This window comes from Prenolepis imparis, unplaced genomic scaffold (assembly GCF_030444845.1).
Source record: "Prenolepis imparis isolate NDT839.2.m4 unplaced genomic scaffold, iyPreImpa1.0 SCAF_3, whole genome shotgun sequence".
NCBI lineage: Eukaryota > Metazoa > Arthropoda > Insecta > Hymenoptera > Formicidae > Prenolepis > Prenolepis imparis.
The window spans coordinates 22,832,618-22,850,063 of NW_028141161.1; the positions used below are offsets into that span (position 1 = coordinate 22,832,618).

At 31.1% G+C, this 17,446-nt stretch overlaps 1 protein-coding gene across 9 annotated transcripts; it reads right to left on the reverse strand.

Moving 5' to 3' along the window:
- Nucleotides 1-10: 10 nt before the first annotated feature.
- On the reverse strand, nt 11-17,296 carry Nt5b (5' nucleotidase B). 9 transcript variants are annotated; one of them, XM_083033897.1, is made up of 10 exons: nt 17,078-17,296; nt 14,488-14,603; nt 3,660-3,733; nt 3,366-3,579; nt 2,852-3,275; nt 2,131-2,287; nt 1,787-2,027; nt 1,448-1,685; nt 1,240-1,359; nt 11-1,114 (listed from the first exon to the last, which is right to left on the reverse strand). In XM_083033897.1, exons 1-10 carry the CDS (start codon nt 17,294-17,296, stop codon nt 950-952), a joined length of 1,968 nt encoding a protein of 655 aa, XP_082890023.1. In that variant the 3' UTR covers nt 11-949. The 9 variants fall into 9 exon arrangements, with proteins under 9 accessions (XP_082890023.1, XP_082890022.1, XP_082890028.1 ...); XM_083033896.1 differs by having other exon boundaries at nt 11-1,117; XM_083033902.1 differs by having other exon boundaries at nt 11-1,117; nt 17,122-17,262.
- Between the last annotated feature and the right edge of the window lie 150 nt (nt 17,297-17,446).

Sequence of the window (17,446 nt, forward strand, 5' to 3'; positions counted from 1 at the left end):
TACACATACATTTGATTTTTTCATTTTTTTCATTATTATACATCCTATAACAGTTTACATTGTATACAAAGAGAAATAGAATATTCTCTTAGCCTTTTTCAGCATAAGGCCTATCTAATATTTTGTAATACAATAGTCTAATAATTGGTATTTGTTATGAAGAATTAATTACAGCTAATATTTCTTGAATAATTATATAATTAATCATTTAAAAATTAATTAATTTAAAGAATATGATCGTATATTTTCATTCTGTACATACTAGCCTAAATTGCACAGTTTACTTTGGGATTTGCTACATCTCGCGTTTCATTTCATCTTTCTCACATGTGTAGCTTCAAAAGCTTATATTACATATAAAAAGAACGGGCTAGTATAATTAATTTTAGAATCAATTTAATATCATCAATGTTTCTTACTATATTAACATTTCTTTTAATATAATACTCGTTAGTCTTTATAATAAAATGTAAAGTTATTATACAGCATATACAATACTAACAAAGTCTAATATATATCGTGTAGTTCAATATGTGAATGTTTCATAATATGAGCATTTGTGCGCTAACTGTCATGTGAGTGCGCCTCACAACTACAAAAGTATTAAATTTATTAAGAAATTATTTTTTTACATAATCTCTCTATGTATATATATATATATATATATATATATATATATATATATATATATATATACAATCAAATCTCATTTTTGTGTTAACATGTTGTTTAAAAAATATAGATTTTCGTGTGTACTTTTATGTACTTTCAGAACTAAATATTATTAACACAGCATAAAGCATCATATGTTATATAATTTTTAAAACACAAGATATATCTTACTTAATATGCTATATATTACGTTTTATATGCAATTCGTTTTTCAGTCGATTTCAGTTACTCGAGATGAGAAAAGTAGCATCTTGCGTAACTGAAATAAAACATTACTTTAGTTGCAATTTGCATTTCTTGTACATGTTTTCAATTGATTGGCTTGTTTCTGTGAATCGCTATCTTCATCGCTGCAATCCTCATCGTGCGTATGTGTGACATTACGCGGCGTTTCTGGTCTTGCATGTGGAATTTGACTATTGAAATGATCCATATACGAATTCTTCTTAAACACACAAAAATATACAACAGATTACATTTCGAAAATACATTATTAAGACACAATCCTGCACTGATCAATTAATATCGGCTATTTATCACATGATAATGAGATATTCTCCTACTTACAGAAGAAGGTCGATTATGTTCTTCTTCTTCATCTGCCAATTTAAACGTTCTAGAACGACTGATCATTGGCGTTTCCATGACAAATCTCTGTTCATGTGCTACTGTACTTTCATGCGGCATCTAAAAGTATAATAACACATAAAATTTATAATTGTTTCATATATGTATATCTTGAGATAAAAATCGTACATCCAAGTTTATAACTTACCAGCATAGCAGGTGCTCTGAACATATACGAAAAGGGATAATAAATCAGATTCAAGAAAGTCGCTGCGTACAAATCAGCATATCTTACGACTTGACTGCTGAAAAACGTTTGTCGACTTCCACTGCGAAACAAGGAACCCATCATGCCATAAGCCAAGTCCATTTTGTGCGTGACGTCTCTTATAGATGCGCGTAACTTGGAGATATCTGGCTTTTCCTTTGTACTACTGTCTAAATTTCTGAACAAAGTAATATATGACGTCGATAAAAACACATACAAGTTTATATTTCTTCTTATTCTGATAAATGATAATGATTTATAATCAATCGTGCCACTCACTTGTACATTTCTCCGAGCATAACGTCTAGATTTTGTAATTCGGCAAACAATTGACATTTGTCGGTCCAAACGTGTAACTCTTGAACCAATTCAGGGACTATTAAAAATGTTCTCCAGCCTCTTATTTTTTTACTTTTTAAAATATCACCAAATATATGATCACCGACATATAACACGTCCTTTCCTTTTGCACCAATTAATTCTGTAAACACGTCGCAAGAGCCTCCCGAATATACTTCACCTATTTTAAGTAAAATCAAAACGTGATCACATAATAAAATTTTTATTTATAGCCACAAATAAAGTTTTCTAAATTACGTTTATCGAAGTGTTCGATGCATTACCTGTGTGAAGTGGTCCTTTATGTGTACCAAGTTTTAAAGCGCCCGTCCTCGTGTTCACTTGCCGCAAAATTGTCCCTTCTCCGAAGAACAATGGCTTTCTGGCATCTACTACAATTGTATCAAAATATGTGTTCCAATTTCTATGCGGTTCGTCGGGCTAAAATGAGAGAAAATGTCAAAAATGCACTTTATGAGTAATATATAGGATGTTTCATCATAAAAGAAAAAGAATGAAAAAAAGTGTTTGTGTTGGAAAGATTTCTTTTATAATAAAAAGAGATTTTATATGAACGTATGCAGAGATCTTATTTAAAATAGTTTGTTGTTGTTATACAATATAACTATAAAGATATAAAGATTCAAAGTTTTATTAGCGGATGTAAATTTATTTAACACTAAAATGACATTGTAAATATTATTAATAACAGAAAAATAAAGTATCAATGGATATATATATAATGGACCAACGATATAAGAATTTAAAAATAAATGGTGCGATAAAAATTCATTTTTATTACAGTTTTAAAAAGTCAAGATTGACTCGCATATTTGTATAGTCACATGTAGTATCGCGCATTTCTGTCATAAAATAAACTTTGTCGCTCTAGGAACGTTATTATATTATCCTTTAAAGTATTAATTTTTAACCATACATACTTCATTAAATCGTATGAAACAATCAATTTAAAAAAATGTAATAAAATATAATGAGAAAACATACCCTTGCACCGTGTGGAAAATCGAACAAATAAGTCATAATTTTGTCCGTGAAAACATAATCACTGTTCGTTAATAAAAATACTTTCGCTCCGCTCTCTCGGATTCTCGTAAGGAACATGGGCAATCTCTCGTCTTTCTTTGCATACTCGTCCAAATTCTCGATTGTCTTCGTTTTCAGATTACCGTGAAGGTGGATCCAATCTACCGCGCTTCTGACATCCTGAAATATGCTTTTGAAGCTCATGGTGAGCTCACCTTCTTTCACTCCAGTTTTTTCTCGAGTAAATTGCGGCGAGTTTGTGAAAAAGTCTATTAGACATGCTAGCAAATAGGTTTCCGGTAGATTGAACAACGTATTGAGCACATAAACTCTAGACTCATCTAATTGTAGGAATTTGTTTGGATAAAGTTCATAGACCTGAGAGCTAAAATAGAACAAATCAAGCAGAAAGTGAGGAATAAAAAAACACAAATTGTACAAAAAAAGAGAGAAATATAATATTTTTATCTCTTACTGTTTTAAGAACTCGAAACCATGAACACAAACTAAGATGTTTCCGTAAGCATCTACTTTCAAGAGATTCCCATATAAGGTATCGAACCATAATCCACGAACGGGAAAACTAGGGTCATATTCGAATGCCTTGATTTCCTGCGGATATCCCAAAGACACTAGACGATCCTTAAGCAGATTAAAACCCAATTGCTCGTACTGCGGTGATTTATACTCTAAAATGTTCAGCACAACGTAGTTTTTATTTTAATTTTTTAATTTTTTAAAAAAGATACATTTATCGAGAAATAATTACCTGCTAATGTGTAATCCATGTCAAAGCCATAAAACTTAATGTTCTCCAAGTGTAGACTCCGGTTGACAAAGATTCTGCAAACAAACAAAATTTACCGATTGAAAAAAACGTTACAAATTAATTACGATTTACGTTGATTATAATTTAAAGAGTGCGTGATTAATGTAATATGTAATGAAGAAAGTTTGGCGGGATCCATTGGCGACGATTGTTGCGACAGAGCGAAGCACGATTTCCTCAAAATATTTCTGCTGATATAAAAACGATAACCTTGGTAATATCGGAATCGGTTCTTTGCCTATTGCTTCTCTGCTTGTATGAAGCATTTATTTTCTTACGATACTATTTAAAACGAAAGATTATATATATTAAATTTGACAAGTCGTGTAAATATATTAACGACATATTGATAATCGAGTAATAAATAATTTCTCTTTTTTTCTTCCAAAAATAAATTTGTAATCTTTAATAAATTAATTATTATGTACCAAAGAGCATCATATACTCCAAGGTTAATCTTTCTTTTACTCTCTCTTTCTCTCTCTCTCCTTCTTTCTCTCTTTATCGATTCAATTCAACTCTGACAATTCAATTCAATTTCCTTGTAACATAATAAGTAATAAGTAATAAAATGAGTCTCTTTAAATCACGATCGCAAAGGACTTATTTTAAACTTGTTAATTTTAATTTAATCTTATGATCTTTGAATTTTTTATCTAATATTTCATTGTCCGTGTAATTAGGAGAGAAAGTCCAGCATAACTTTTGTTTAGCCTAGTGTGTGTATTGAACTAAACTTCCCTTAAAGAAATCAGTCATCTATCCTCCGCAAAGAATTCTGCTTTGAAAATTCATGCACATGTAAAACTATATATAGTAATCGTGTGTTCTCAATGTATAATCCTGTTGAATTAATTATCTTGAAACGTGTAAGGTGTGACAAAAATTTGCTGCTTATCTTGTTCGAGGAATTTGGAAGTTATGCATTTTATCGATGCACACTTTCTCAATCCAACTTTGAAATATATCAGAATCTTCAAGCACAGATCAACTTGGCGACGATATTTTTATAACATTAACATTATGATCACAAATGTGTATACGATTCTACACGAACAGTTTATTTCTCCATGTCTCATAATTCGGATTATAAATAATTGTTTACAATTCCTCGAATTTCTCTTTTACCTTTAATCTTTACGAGTAGAATACTTGAAAATTTTAATAATAGAAAATCATAAGGTCAACACAAGGCCGGACGTAATAGTGAAAGTGCAATTTATGCGAATATAATGTGATTGTTAAAAAGCCTATATAATGCAATAATTACAATAAAATTGTGTTTCGATTCTTGTTTTAAATTATTAATTAATTAATTATTAATTCACAAATATATATATATATATATAAATATATCTATTTCAAAAGGCATTGAAACGGAGAGAGAGAGAGAGAGAGAAATCGCTGGAGCGACTTATATTAGTCAATTTTTTTCTTGATTTTATAATAGTTGAATCTTTTTTTTTTGTTAATTATTTTTCTTTGAAATTGCTATTTTTAATAAATAAAAATGATGAAACGGACAACTTACTCATTTTGCACGCAATGTCGCGGATTCACAAAATTCACAGTTGGCGAGGCATCATCGCCCATATTCTTCAGCCACATTTTTTCGCGAAATATCAACTAATCATCGGTACCCTTATGATCGATTTTGCATTCTTGTTATCCAGCCATAACACAGTGATGCATATACAATAAAAAAAATCACTAAAGAAATCAATCGTACAATGTGAAATTAAAACATTCAAAAGAAACTTAAAATAAAAAAAAAATAAATAAATAAATAAAAATTTAACAACATATACGAGAAATATAATATAACGAAAAGTTGATAAAACTACCGAAGGAAAGAAAACATCGTACGACACTAGCTAGCTGATAAAATTACATTATGCACGTAAAAGAAACGCGTATGCACGTTAAAAGAAGGATGTATATGCACACGAGGGAATTTTTTTTCACGATAAACTTTCTCGGTATGTGTTACGTAGATCATTCTCCGAATCTTTTTAAATGACACACTCACACTCGGTTAACGAATGCTTTCAATCCGGATCGAATTATCACGATATCAATGACAGTACGGTAAAAGTTGCACACATCGAAGAGAATGACAGCGTGCGTGTGTGAAAGGCGCTGCTTTGTCGGAAAAACGACGATGATGTTGCCCGCTCAATGACCACACGTCAACTGGTTCGTGGCGAGTCGTCGGAGTCGATTAATACGCAACGACGGGAGCTAATTCATCGTCTTCCGGACACAAACCTCCCCCAAATTTAACGTGCGATCGCGTGCACGAGTGTTGTACAAGTTTTACCGAGGGCTAGATTAGAACGAAATATGTGTATGTGTGTGTCTGTGTTTGACTGTATACGTACATGGAATGTACTTCACCTCATAATTACGACGAATCGTGTGCCTATGTGTTACAATAAATCCTCCACTATTATCTTATATGTTTTACCCTTAATTAACGTTAATTTTAGTTTATTCTTATTATTATATATATATTTTATCCTATAAATCACAATATTTTGAATTTTTATAAATATTTTTATTTTATTAATAGTAGGACGACAGCCTATTTTTTGAATATTATTTTATATTCATTATATAGACAAGTCCTCTCCTTATTTTATTTAATTTTTTAATCTTTTATTATCATAAAGTTTTGAAAGATTTTTTATTATTTTAATTCCCTCTCCTTCTTTACTTTGTAAATAACAATCAGTAATAAATAAATTAATTAATAAATCAAGTAATCTTTACAAATCTTCAAAATTTTTATCGATTTATTACATTCTAATAATTAAAATTAAATATTAATTATAATATGCAGCGATAATTGTTTTGGTGCGCATCGATGCCACGTGTCTCTTTATCTGCGTTTTCCCTTTCTTTTTTTTCCTCCGATACCTGAGTATATAATGAGTAATGAGAGATATATGTATATAATAAAAGAAGAGATTTGGCTTTGTTCTTTTATCAATGTAGACGGTATTTTGCGAATCTTGCAGGGAGCGATAACATACGAAAACAACTCACGCAAATCTATCCAAGTGAGTCAATATCACCTTGTGCTTGGTACACGTGTGAGAAGTTGGCCCAGTCTAATATTAGATTTGCTGAAATCGTCGATTTCGATTTTACGTACAACTTATATATCGAACAAACTTAAAGTCCAATGATTAACTCGTTCAACAATAATTTGAATAAAGCGAGTACGCGATAAAAAATTATACGTATTTGATTTTATTGACAGCACGCGGCTAAATATATATCACGCAAGAAATCTATGTTTATTTATATTCCTTATCGTATGTATTTAATCGTATATAGTTAAGTAATTATGTAGATTAAGAATATATAATATATACGCGTAGTGCGTTATCTTGGAAAAACTTGAAATAAATAGTTGTGTTTAATGCTAAATACGGCGACAAAGTCTTTAGTATTATATATAGAATATCTTGTGTACTTAACGGCGAGAATATATACAAGTAACATTATAAAATGTCAACAGCATGTAATGAGAAATGAGTGTCATCATGCAACATAACAAAATATCTCTCGGATTTTTCAAGATATAAAAAAAATATAAACACGCAACGATAACGCAATTCATATATGTACATAATTTCGAAGAATGGACACGAAGAATTAATTTTTTTTCTTAAAGTTATGTTTTTATAAAGCCATTAAAATTTCTTTTAACACAGAACTACATTTCAATTTCTTGTATATTGCAGCTGATATCGATGCCAATTCAATCTTGTATCACATATCCATCTATCTATATATCTATGTGCAGAGATATCGAGAGACAGGTATATTCCGTTGATCAATTTCGCGTAATCTCTCATTGAAGTACTTATTTAATTGTTCTTAGCACGACTTTCTTTTATCTCACATTCCGATAATATAGATTTTTAGTTAAATCGGTCAGATACTTTGCACAAGAGCAGATACTTTGCATTCATATTGAAACGAAAGTTACAGTGTATATCGTATACTTTCACTGATCATTTATTCAGTGTCACACAGCGCGGTTTACTCCGTATCGTCGTATTTTGATAATAATTTTCGAGCAATTTATGTCTTTATTTGATAATCAACACAAATATATAATTTTAAACTCGAAATATTCAATGAATATCATTTAATCAAATTTAAAAAAAAAAAAAAAAGAAAAGATTTAAGTTGAGCATTATTCAAACAATATCAATTGAAACGTGATAAAAATGTATACAGAGTAATATTAATAATTTGTTGTACGATGGGAAGGATGAATGAATTATGCATGCATTTAATATGCGATTTCAATGTTGCTCTACAAATGTCTGTCAGTAACTCGAAACAAGTTGTGCCCATTGCATATAAGTCTCGAGGCGTTGGTAAGTTGACGATTTAGTGATGGATAAAGACAGTTATGACAAACGAATGACCGCACGTACATTAATATTTTAAGAAAAATATTTCTTTAGCAATAATGATCAAAATTTTCGAAAAACAAATTTCTTTAAAAAAAATGTAATAATGTTTAAAATAATGTTTAATATGTAATAATGTTTCAAAAATCCGCAAAAGAGGGATTAAACTTCCTCAAATTTATGATATCATATAAAAAAAAGAAAGAGAGGAAGACGGAGGGAGAGGATTATATATATATATATATATATTATAAAATAAAAAAATGATTATAAAATTGAAAAAAAGACAAGAAAATGATTTAAATTTAAAGATGTATCTGCTGAGAATTAATATAAACTGATCTAATTGTTAGAAGCAGCCTGCACATATCTATTATTTTTTCCTTTTTTAAAATATATGTCTGATAAGAGTTGCGCAATTATAGAATTCTCAATCTCTTAATCTCAGGGATTGTTAATATAATATTGTTTTATATATATACCTATGTTAATTGTTCTGCAGAGAAAATCTTTCAATAAGAGAAACATATTACTTTATTATAGCGACGCATTCTTATGAGGCAATACGGTTGTTTGGTTACATTACAACGTCAGTTGTCGTTATCTACTTACCGAAAGAAATTTGTTTGCGCAATTCTCATAAACGCGTCTTGACAGTTCTTGGCCCAGCGGATTACGATAAACACGCAATACAAAATGAGAAATACCGTTATAGATAATTTTTTTAAAAGCCAATCATTACGTACAGTGTCGTCAATTTCCTCGTTACATCATACATAAATACAAATTAAAATATATAAATTCATCAAAAAGTGCTAATTTTGTTAATTCTAACAATAAGTATACATTAGTGTATTTAGTGTACATGTGTGTAAATGTTTATTTCTTTTCTTAATTTTTTAAGTAATAAATTAATTTTATTACTAATTTAATTTTAATATAATACTTTGTCAGAGACATGAGAGAGAGAGAGATGAACTAATATATTACTTTTTTGTTTATAAAAATATATTTCTTTAAACATCCAATAAATGACGGTGATAATCATGAGAATTATAAAAGCAACGTCGAAAATGATTACACGCAATGAAATAACTGCCGGTGACGCAATATGAAATTATACGAAAGATTGTCAAGTATTGTCGTCATGTAAGAAGACATCCCTTCATTATCTAATAATACTATTGAATGCCCGAATTTATGGCGATTAATCTATTCTCTCTAAATGTGATTTTGACTCATTTCCGGTATCACTATATCTCTAAAAAGTATATAGTCAATTGAAAACATTTATTTTACATCTTTCACTTGTTCGATTTTCAAAGGACTTATAAAGAATATATCTTATAAAGAATTAGATATAAAAAACTTTCTTGCATAAAAACTATCAAAACAAAGTATATAATATATATGTATGTATGTGTGTGTGTGTGTGTGTGTATGAGTAAAAACGAATAACTTTTTTTTAAAAATTAACTTTAAAATTAAATTCCTTTTTAAGTTATAGATCACAGAATCTTTCATTGCTATAGCTGAATCGTGGACATGTCAATAATAAAAGTAAAGTTTGTAAAGTTTGATTTTTATAGTAATAGTTTGAATGTCAAATTCGAAGCAATAATCAGTCTCGAGATATATGTATATATATATCTCATTGTCAGTTTCTACATTACACAAGAACTGAAGATTATTGAAATATGCGTGCATTGCCGAGAGATGTATTCTCGGAATATGTAAAAACCTATATTTTTTATGCAAAAATTAATGTCGCAACTTATCTTTCCTCGTGCGAGGAAATTTTAATTCTATATGGTTGCGAGAAATGCATCGATATAAACTAAGATCTTATATCTTCGCGAGACAAGATTTTAGAAAACTTCCGTGAGAAACATACCGGCATATATGGAGATATAATTAAAACGAAAAGTCATTATTTTTGTGAGTAAGTTATGCTCAAGCTGAATGATTTCAATAGCATATAGAAGGTAAATTGTATCACTATCGTACTGCGTAACGTCCAACAATATGAGACGTAACGGTATCTTGGGCGGAATGCGAAGTAAAATGGGTTAAAATTAGGTTTAAAACTCTACATTACTGACCCGGGGCCAAATTCTATAATTGGAATAAGGCGAAAGGTTTGCACGAGGTGAACACCGGTCTTACGCGTCTAATATGTCCCGATTCTCTCGAGGCTGCTTTGTCACATATTAATAAAACAGACACCACGGAAGTTGATCCGCTTCTGTCTCACTTAATGGAGAATCCTAGATTTACCTGTGGCCCAATTCGCGTTTATCAGTGCGGGCGCCATAAATGCCCTCGTTGTAGCTATCCAGATCTTGATCGCTACGATCGTTCCTCGTCAGTCCTACGTTAAGGCCGAGCATGGTACGGTGAATCGATTCCTCGGGAAATACGTTCGGGTCATCCGGGAATCGTACTCTCGCTCCTACACCGTAAAATTCGAGAGTCGTCTTCGTTATTTATTAAAAAGTTCGCAATATAATTAAGTAAACCCACCATTCATAAAATGTCAATGCATACCTCTTTATAATCTAGATCCTGATGTAATAATAAAAATACTATATCTTTGATGGAAAAAAGAATGTAAGTCTTTGAAGTTGAAGTCTACTTATTAGAATGCAATTACTTAAAATTAAATTTTATAATTGCAATGAAGCGAAAGATTCGCGTTAGAGAGATAAATAAACTATGTGTATCTCATACTTATTTTTTTGGATCCAAAATAAATTTTACAGATTATGGACTATTATCCCATTGTAATGAACTTTTCAATTCGCTTTCGAAGAAGCGCGATTGAAATAAAAATAATAATTTTGTATATCGATAATTAGCAAGATATCTCTCTACACGCGGCTTATCTCTTTAAGCGTTCTTTATATCGCATATATAGCGTGTTGTGTTTTCCAACGCAACCTCAAAGTCCGATTGCATCGCGACTTTAGTTAATTGTAAAAGACAGATTAGCAATAATATTTCATCATTAAATTTATTCTTCTTTTCTTTCTATATCTATATGTCAGATCTACGTATCTATACACAATTAGACAATTGATTTGTCATAATTTTTAACGACATTACGGATATATGGAATTTTTTTTAAGAGTTGACAAACCTCTGCCTTTAGATGGAAAAATTTCTGTTGACGTCAACAACAGTTTTCTGATTGAGATTCTCTCGATTGTGCATTACAATCGGATACGTTGGTATTTTCCGATCGGACACGTAAGGTTGCATTCCAACACAAACTCGATCGGAAAATATCGTCGTGTAATGATTAATGCGCAAACGTCTTCGTAGTTGTACCATATATCGCTTTAAATGTTTAAATTATATTTCACTTGCGCGCGACAAATCTTTTATGCAAAATTAATATTATAGATAAAGATATATAATTATGACTCTCGAGAGAGAAATAACCAATCGTAGATTCAAAATTTAATTAACGCTAAAATATATAGCCGAGACACACATATAAGTCTATTAGCTAGAAAATAACAAGCAGAATATTCCGAGTTTTGACTAGGCATAAACTAGTTATCATTTATTGAAATCTGTTTGGCCTGATTAGTTTCTGGCTATTTTCTAACCAGAAAATGCTTTTTTTAACAACTTTAGTATATAAAAAATAAAACTACGTACGTAAACTTACAATAAAATAATCTACATATACTCTTTGATCAGTAGCTAGCCATTTAAATAGGATTTTATCGAAACAGAATTTTTTTAACCAGTTATTAGACACAGTTGCTATTTAATAAATTTTAAAAAAAGTAAAAAATATTTTTGACTATCTCGTCTTTTATTTCTTTATACCGCACGAGAGAAAATAAAAATTTATCACCGAATCATGCGCGACTCTTTCTCTGCCGCAATATTTTATCTCGCTTATCACTTTCTAATATTAATTAAAAATTTACGAAGATGTATTAAACAAAAATGTATAAAAAGCAAGTGTAATTAGCGAATTAAAATTATTAATGTGGCCATTCTAAATCATCGTGCCATTTAATCTAAAACTCAAAAGATGCCTAGCAAAAAAAAAAAAAAAATGCGACTTACATATATTACATATATAACAGCATTCGAAAAAGAAGATAATTACCTAGAGCGATGATGTCCGCTGGCGTGATGATCACGCCAATGTTTTGACGACTCATAGCGAATTAGTGACGGTGCAAATCGCTGATTTCCGAAATTTCAAACAAGTGAAATGTGTCGCGAAAATCAATCGCTGATCCCGTACTTTTCTTAAATACTCCGATCCGTACAAGTGGCAATGTTGTAATGACGGAACGAAACAACAACTTTAGCCGCGCCGTCGAATCTTTCTCTTATTTTCTCTCTCTCTCTCTCTCTCTATCTATCTATTTCTCTGCCTGACACAGCAAAGCGATAAGAACGCATCAGATCAGCCGCAGGGGTCATTTGCGTATACAATAACGATGAGGAAAGAAGGATAATAACGACTCACGTGACACCCCCACGATTTTAATACAGAAACACCAAGTCGAGACAGTCTTTTTCAGATCAGGAGAGATTATAGCGAGAGTGAAATCAACAATAGGTTTCCTCTAGTCAAAAATAGGTTTCCTGTAATAAACGTTTACAGAGACGCGTTTTGCTATCTTTGGCCTTGAAAAACTAATAAAAAGAAATATTTCTAAATTGGCTATGGACATAAGCGTTCAAATGTGTATTCTAGAATGTATAAAATCTTGTGCCTTTGTATCCTCTGCGTTATTTTCAATTATACAAGGGTTATTTCGAAATTTATTAATCTTTTATTAATTTTCATAATTTTACCATAAATTTTACAATTTTTTTATCAAACAATTATTTGATTATTTTTTACCATTTTTTTTTATCAAATAATTATTTTATTATTTTTTAACAGAGAATTTGAATTACACAGTACAGAAATAAATTTTGTTTCAAGGTTCGATATAAAAAAGGTTGCCTTTAAGAAATTATTTATGTCTAGTTTTTTAATTAGTTAAAAAGTGTATTTTTTTCTATGCTTTTCCTCCAAATAAATATTTACTTGAGTGTAGTTTCAGCTGAGATTTTCATCTTTCTTACAATTATGTTTGTGTATAAAATCTATATTTTACTGCGTGGAGATATTAGGGTAGAGAGTAAGAGGCGATGCGCCAAATATATTTTTACAATCCCGAAATATATCGCGGTCGAAGTGTATCGTTTAACCGAGTTATTTTCGTACGATACATATATAAATTTTCACTTTTGAAAATGCGTGGGCTTGGTATGCTTTTTGAGGCTATCGCAAATCTTGGAACGAATGAATATTAATGCGCATATGTATATTTTAGAAGTTTGCTTATCATAGTTAATATAATCTACTCTTCTCTGGCATCTTCTCGACTATTAATCGAACTTTGACCGAAAATAATTTAAAATTGTATTGACGATATTACGTTTAAATAAGCATTAATTCATAATAAATTTTAATCGAGCAAATATAAAGCTTTTGAATCTCTGCTTTAACCTCGGTATTTAAAATATGTATTTTAATTTTTTAAAATATATAATTAGCATTCATAAATGTATATGAAAGATTCTACGTATATTTGTGATTATATATGTGTTGTGTGTGAGCTTGGAGAAGATATATGTATACAATATATAAGGTGTATATACATATAAAGTATGAGTGAACATAAACAATTATATTTATAATTTACGAATATGGATATTTTTGAAAAATATTTCATTATTCGGAAACAAAGTTCTTACTTCAAATAAATTCGTAATCGATTTAAGCGTTGCAAATATATTCTGTCCAACAATACACGGTCGCATATAAAAAAATCTATGAAAAATATATTCAACATATACATACATATATATATATATATATATGTATATGCTGTCACGTCTAAAGCATTCCTTAATCGAACGCATCTCATAAATTAAATATAGTAAGAAAATTTAAAACTATTCTCTTGACCGATTACTGCGTCTTTACTGTCTTTCTGTCATCAATTAATTTTTAATCTTATGTAAAAGTTTTTTACGCACATTAAACGTTATTAAAAATTGACAGGCACAACTCGGCCCTGCGCGAGTCATGATATATATAAATTATAAATATATGTATATATGTATATTATTATATCTCTAGATATTTATTTTCTTCAATATGTATGTATATAGATTTTAAATATTTAAAATGAATATCTCGATACTTTTGTCCCAACATTGTCCACTTTTCGACATAAATAAGGTAAAGATTATAATATATTACACATATATAGAATGTGAAAAAACACACATGCACATACACTAACCTTTGACTGGCTTGCCGGTACCATTTTTTGCTACCACTATCATTTTCCTGTTGTGGTGTATTAGGCCTCGTGTTTTGATCTCCGTGCGCATTACAATTTTCGAGCTCCATAATTAGCTGTAAAAAAAAAGAGTTTACATCCAATTTATATATAATCATTCAATAAATTTTTTGTTATATAACACTTATAATACTTATAATACTATTTTTGGAAAAAGAAGGAATTAATAAAAGATTTATCATAAATAATTTAACATTAACGAAACTCTCCAAATAATAAATGACGATAACATAAAAAATTTGTTCATTATAGTTGATTGGTTCACAGATGCAGAATGCAGATTATGTATTAAAATTATTAATGAGAAATCTGCCACGTTATCTGCATAATGATTTTATTATACGCTATTTCTGTCAATAAACCTGACGCGTCTGTTTTGAATACTGCATTGTCATATATGTAGAATGTAAATTTTTATGACATTGATATACAAACAATGCTTTTGCACAAATTTTTCTCGTAAAAATGATAAAGCAAAAAAAAACGAGACTTATGTATTCAACAATGTCAATGTATTTTTCCGGTTTGGAATAAATATAAAAATTATTCTCGCATATCCACGCAATTAATAATAAAATGAGAATAAAAATACATATATATATATATATCTACACATCTTTTGTAATTCATAATTAATGCAGATATTACACACAGCGCGTTACCGCCCGTGTGGCGTTATCATTTTCGTGGCGTTATCGCATTGTACAAGCACAAATATTAAACCGTTCTTCGATCGTCTTATTGTTAACTTATTGTTATTTTACGTGTGAAAGGAAGAGGTAACAATTCGTTTGTGCTCATATGGTGTAATAATCGTCAACATGATGTATAGTATAGAAATGAAATCTAACAACTTCCATTCTCAAGTATATTACCTTTCCGCCAAGTGTCTATATTATCGCACACTTTTAAGATGAACGTCATAAAAATTGATGACTCCGAAAACCGTTTGACCGACACTGCGATCTATCATCTGAAAATTTGACAGATCGTTGCACCCTCACGGCTCACAGTTACCTCGCCTCGCGCGATGCAGATTCACTGCGTACTGCGATCAATTCACCGAACTAGGATATATTCGGCCGCAGGTGTGCCAATCCAAAATAGTAGATCAAAGAAAAACCCTATCTACGACAGCTCGAATTCGGATGGGAAAAAAACGTGATTTTTACGATTGGATAAAACTAATTGTGATAATATCGTGAAGATAAGAATAGAATTGATAATTTGTGAAGTATATTATGTATGTATATAGCTAACTTCGCGATCACAGTCTGTTCGTAAATGCGCATCAGGAATGCGTGCTGCGAAAAATTTCGAGACGTTTGATTGGCTAATCGGAGCAAAGAAATCTTTCGTCTCGATTAGTTTATCGATTCGAAACTTTTCCAGCGTCAAATGGAACATACTCCTAGTCAGAAATACCGATCAAAGTGTTGCCAATCGATACATTCCACACGTATACATATATACATAACATAACTGTAAAGCCTAGTCTACAATGGCAGTAAGCAGTATTCCCATTTCGTTACTCCCGGTCTTTACATCCACTAAAAACAGTATACAATGGCAATAACAAGGCTGTAGGAATAGAGAGTATACTGTTTTTAATGGATGTAAAGACCGGGAGTAACGAAATGGGCAATTCCCATTTCATAATGCTTACTGCCATTGTAGACTGTCCTTTACAAGGCCATTGCACGTACAAAAATTTTAGTCGTAATAGTAAGGCTGTAAGCAAATCGTCCAATCACAGTCAAGCATTCTTATTACGTTATGATAATTCTTCTCTATGATTGGACGATTTGCTTACGGCTTTACGATTACGACTCAAATTTTTGTACGTGCAATGGGCTTAAAGCGGGGAGCACACAACTTGCATAGGCGCATAAGCGTATGCATAAGAAATTTGATTGGTTTATTTTCTTATGCATACGTTTATGGACCAATCAAATTTCTTATGCATACGCTTATGCAAGTTTCTGTGTGTGCTCCCCGCTTAATAATATAATTAAATATGGATGAAGAAAATATGGTGGCTCGACAAGCAAATATATCAACTAGAAAATTATTTATAAAAATTGATCGACGGTATTTATCATTTATCTCACGTATTCTCGTATATATAATTATAGTATCATCGATCGAATATCTCCGTCACGAATTTCAATTAATATTGTAAAAAAAATCGATCAAAAAATTACTTCTTTTATATACATATGTATTCTTTTCAAAAAAATAAAAAAATACACATACATACGAATGCAAATTCGTTTCTAAAAATAATTTAGAAAATTTGGCAATTGTGCGACCACATGAAAGCGGGTAGAAAAAAAAGAGGTTAGAGAGAAAAGAAGGGATCGAATCGCTTGGAATCGAAGCTCGAATTCGAAGACTCGAAGCTTGTGGCGAGCGAAGAAGGAACGCGTGCGACACAAATGGGATAAAAGATGTAAAGTTGACAAAGCGCGATACATATCATACAGTCGTAATATACAATATAATATATATATGTAATAATAATATGCACCTGTCGGATAGTCGAGGCACGAATAACACGCGAGGCACCCTGACCTGTAAGATCGTCGTCGGCGGACGAGGTCATCCGTAGCGCTGACCCGTCGGTCCGTTGTCGGCCGAACGACGACGAAATCCACGGAATGGTAGGAGTAGGAGGAGAAGGAGGTAAAAGCCTGTGCTTTGCGATTCTCGCGAGCCTCCAGCACGCGAACGCGTTCCTCATCCTCATCGTAGTCCTCGTACTCGTCGAGGGACATTCGGCGGCGGACTTACCCGCGCCACCGTTTGTCGCCGTTCGACAATTACGTCTCGCTCGGTCATCGGTTATTGCGTAAAATTAATCCGATTTAGTCGTGACCTCTTGCGGGGAGAGAGATGC

Bases quoted from the DNA above. Each gene is read 5' to 3' on its own strand.
- Nt5b (XM_083033896.1), bottom strand. From the start codon at position 17,296: ATGAGGATGAGGAACGCGTTCGCGTGCTGGAGGCTCGCGAGAATCGCA. The intron at 3,580-3,659 runs GTAATTATTTCT...TGAACATTTTAG, and splicing joins CATGGATTACACATTAGCAG to AGTATAAATCACCGCAGTAC. The intron at 3,276-3,365 runs GTAAGAGATAAA...GTTCTATTTTAG, and splicing joins GGTTTCGAGTTCTTAAAACA to CTCTCAGGTCTATGAACTTT.